The sequence below is a fragment of the Numida meleagris genome, chromosome 32 (genome assembly GCF_002078875.1).
Source record: "Numida meleagris isolate 19003 breed g44 Domestic line chromosome 32, NumMel1.0, whole genome shotgun sequence".
Taxonomy (NCBI): Eukaryota; Metazoa; Chordata; class Aves; order Galliformes; family Numididae; genus Numida; species Numida meleagris.
The window spans coordinates 1,374,855-1,377,792 of NC_034437.1; the positions used below are offsets into that span (position 1 = coordinate 1,374,855).

General features: G+C 67.0%; 1 protein-coding gene across 1 annotated transcript in view; it reads left to right on the forward strand.

Moving 5' to 3' along the window:
* MYO1A (myosin IA) overlaps positions 3 to 2,938 on the forward strand; it is a gene marked incomplete at its 5' end in the record, with an annotated part of 9,542 nt that continues 6,606 nt past the window's right edge. The window contains 9 exons of the mRNA XM_021379093.1: positions 3 to 149; positions 403 to 465; positions 600 to 800; positions 1,266 to 1,492; positions 1,570 to 1,770; positions 1,876 to 1,969; positions 2,111 to 2,260; positions 2,393 to 2,461; positions 2,707 to 2,934. Of these exons, the coding sequence (XP_021234768.1) occupies positions 3 to 149; positions 403 to 465; positions 600 to 800; positions 1,266 to 1,492; positions 1,570 to 1,770; positions 1,876 to 1,969; positions 2,111 to 2,260; positions 2,393 to 2,461; positions 2,707 to 2,934 (1,380 nt within the window). The remainder of the gene's footprint in view (positions 150 to 402; positions 466 to 599; positions 801 to 1,265; positions 1,493 to 1,569; positions 1,771 to 1,875; positions 1,970 to 2,110; positions 2,261 to 2,392; positions 2,462 to 2,706; positions 2,935 to 2,938) is intronic.

The following is a 2,938-nucleotide window of genomic DNA, read 5'->3' on the forward strand; positions in this document are numbered from 1 at the left end:
GTTGCTCCGGCACAGCTCTGCCATTCGGGTCCCTTATCTCCCAGGACAACGGCTTCGAGCAGTTCATCATCAACTACTGCAACGAGAAGCTGCAGCAGATCTTCATCCTGATGACGCTGAAGGAGGAGCAGGAGGAATACGTCCGAGAGGTAACCACGACCTCGGGGGGGGCTGCGGCTGTGGGGCGCCTCAGCGGGACGAGGAAGGGCCGCAGACGGCCCCGCTGCACGGCCCTTCCTCACCGCTCCACACCGGGAGAGGACTCAATGGCAGGAAGGCGGGGGGGGATTCGGGATCCCCGTCTCCGCGGCCGGACGTCCGCTTCCTGCCCTCCGGCAGCCGGGGGTGCCCAATGGGGCAGGGTCTGTGGGTCTGCGCGTGACACCCCTCCCATGCTCCCAGGGCATCCAATGGACCCCGGTGGAGTTTTTTGACAACAGCATCATCTGCGACCTCATCGAGAACGTGAGTTCCTGCCCCCGATGCGGGGGGGTCCGGGTCCTGAGGTGGCTCAGTGGGGTCGATGCTCCGCGCTGGGGCGCTTTGGGGCACGGTTTTGGGGTGGGCTGGGGGGGTGACGCTGTCTCGCCACGGCACAGAGCAAGGTCGGGATCCTGGCCATGCTGGACGAGGAGTGCCTGCGGCCCGGCACCGTGAACGAGGACACCTTCATCACCAAGCTGAACCAGATCTTCGCCTCCCACAAACGCTACGAGAGCAAAGAGACGCTGAACGCCAAGCACGTCACCGACGTCAGCCTGCCGCTGCGCTGCTTCCGCATCCACCACTACGCCGGGAAGGTGCAGGGCACCCACATCCCCATCCCTGGGGACAAGCAGGGCACCCAGTCCTCATCCCAGCCCTTCCATGGGGCTGAGGCACACACTGATGCTGTATCCATCTCCTGACCCTGACCGAGTCCTCATCCCAGCCCTTCCATTGGGCTGAGGCACACACTGATGATGTATCCATCTCCTGACCCTGACCCAGTCCTCATTCCAGCCCTTCCATGGGGCTGGGGTACACACTGACCCTGCTCCCACCCCCCTGACCCTGACCCACTCCTCATCCCAGCCCTTCCATGGGGCTGGAGCACACGCTGGCCCTGCTCCCAGCCCCCTGACCCTGACCCAGTCCTCATCTCAGCCCTTCCATGGGGCTGGAGCACACACTGACCCTGCTCCCAGCCCCCTGACCTTAACCCAGTCCTCATCCCAGCCTTCCCGTGGGTCTGGGCCACACGCTGACCCCGCTCCCACCCCCAGGTGACCTACAACGTGACGGGTTTCATCGAGAAGAACAACGACCTGCTGTTCCGCGACCTGTCGCAGGCCATGTGGGCCTCCCGGCACGCGCTGCTGCGCTCCCTCTTCCCCGAGGGCGACCCCCAGAGACCCTCCCTCAAACTGCCCCCCACCACCGGCACCCAGTTCAAAGCATCCGTGGCGACGCTGATGAAAAACCTCTACTCCAAGAACCCCAACTACATCAGGTAGTGCCCGGCGGGACCACGGGCGTGGGGTGCACGGTGGGACCCCCCCCTCTGCTCACCATTACCCCCCCCCCCAGGTGCATCAAGCCCAACGACACCAAGAGGGCGATGCTCTTCACGCCGGAGCTGGTGCTGGCGCAGGTGCGCTACCTGGGGCTGATGGAGAACGTGCGGGTGAGGCGAGCGGGCTACGCCTTCCGCCAGCTGTACCAGCCCTTCCTGGAGCGCTACAAGATGCTGAGCAGAAAGACCTGGCCCCACTGGGCGGGTAGCAGCAGGTGTGTGTGTGTGTAGGAGGAGGGGGCTGGGTGGTGGCACGTCCCACAGCCCCAGCGCTGTGGGGTGCGGGGTCTGAGCAGCCCCACGCCCCCGCTGTGCCACAGGGAGGGCAGCGAGGTGCTGCTGGCGGAGCTGAAGATGCCCCCCGAGGAGCTGGCGTACGGCCACACCAAAATCTTCATCCGCTCACCGCGCACCGTGAGTGCGGGCTCGGGGTCGGGGGGGACCCGGCTGCAAGGAGGGGAGGGCGTGGGGTGTACCCCGAGCCCCCATCCGAGCCCCCATCCCATCGGGGGTCCCCGGGCGATGCCGCAGCCCTCAGCTCTGCCCCATCCGCAGCTCTTCGACCTGGAGAAGCGGCGCCAGCAGCGCGTGGCCGAGTTGGCCACCCTCATCCAGAAGCTGTTCCGCGGCTGGCGCTGCCGGATGTGGTACCAGCAGATGCGCAGGAGCCAGATCCTCATCTCCGCATGGTTCCGCGGCCACGCGGTGAGGGAAGCGGGGAGGGAGGGGGGTCCTGGCTGTGCCGTGCTCTTCCCCATCCACCCCTTGGGGTTGGTCGGGGGCCTGGGGGGGGGTCCCCGGGTGTGACCCCCCCCCCTGCCCTACTCCCCCCCCCAGCAAAGGATCAGGTACAAGCAGACGAAGCGCTCGGTGCTGCTGCTGCAGGCGTACGCGCGGGGCTGGAAGGTGAGCGCTGGGAACCCCACGGGCATTCGGGGCCGCGCTCCGGGGCCGGCAGCGATCCCAAGGGGGTGGGAGGGGGGGGCAGGGGGGGACAGGGTGGGGTCCTGTTCCCCCCCAGGACCGTCTCACCCCATCTCCCTCCATCTCTCCTCCTGCCTTTCTCCCTTTCTCTCCCTCTCGCTCGCTATGCGTGTTGGTGTTTCCCTCTCCTCCTTGGGGCTCTTTGGGCTCTCGCTCTCCCCCCGCAGTCCCGTCGGCTCCTTCGGGAGCTGAAGGTTCAGCGTCGCCGTCACTTGGCCGCCAGCACCATTTCCGCGTACTGGAAAGGGTACCAGGTAACGGGGCGAACCCCACTGCGGGGCCGCGCGCCCCTGAGCTGCTCTGTCCTGCTGTCCTGCTGCGTCCGGGGCTGTCTGTCTGTCCGCCCTGGCTCTGCCCACCCTGTCGGGGCAGGGCTGTATAGGGAAGGGGAGGGGGAAG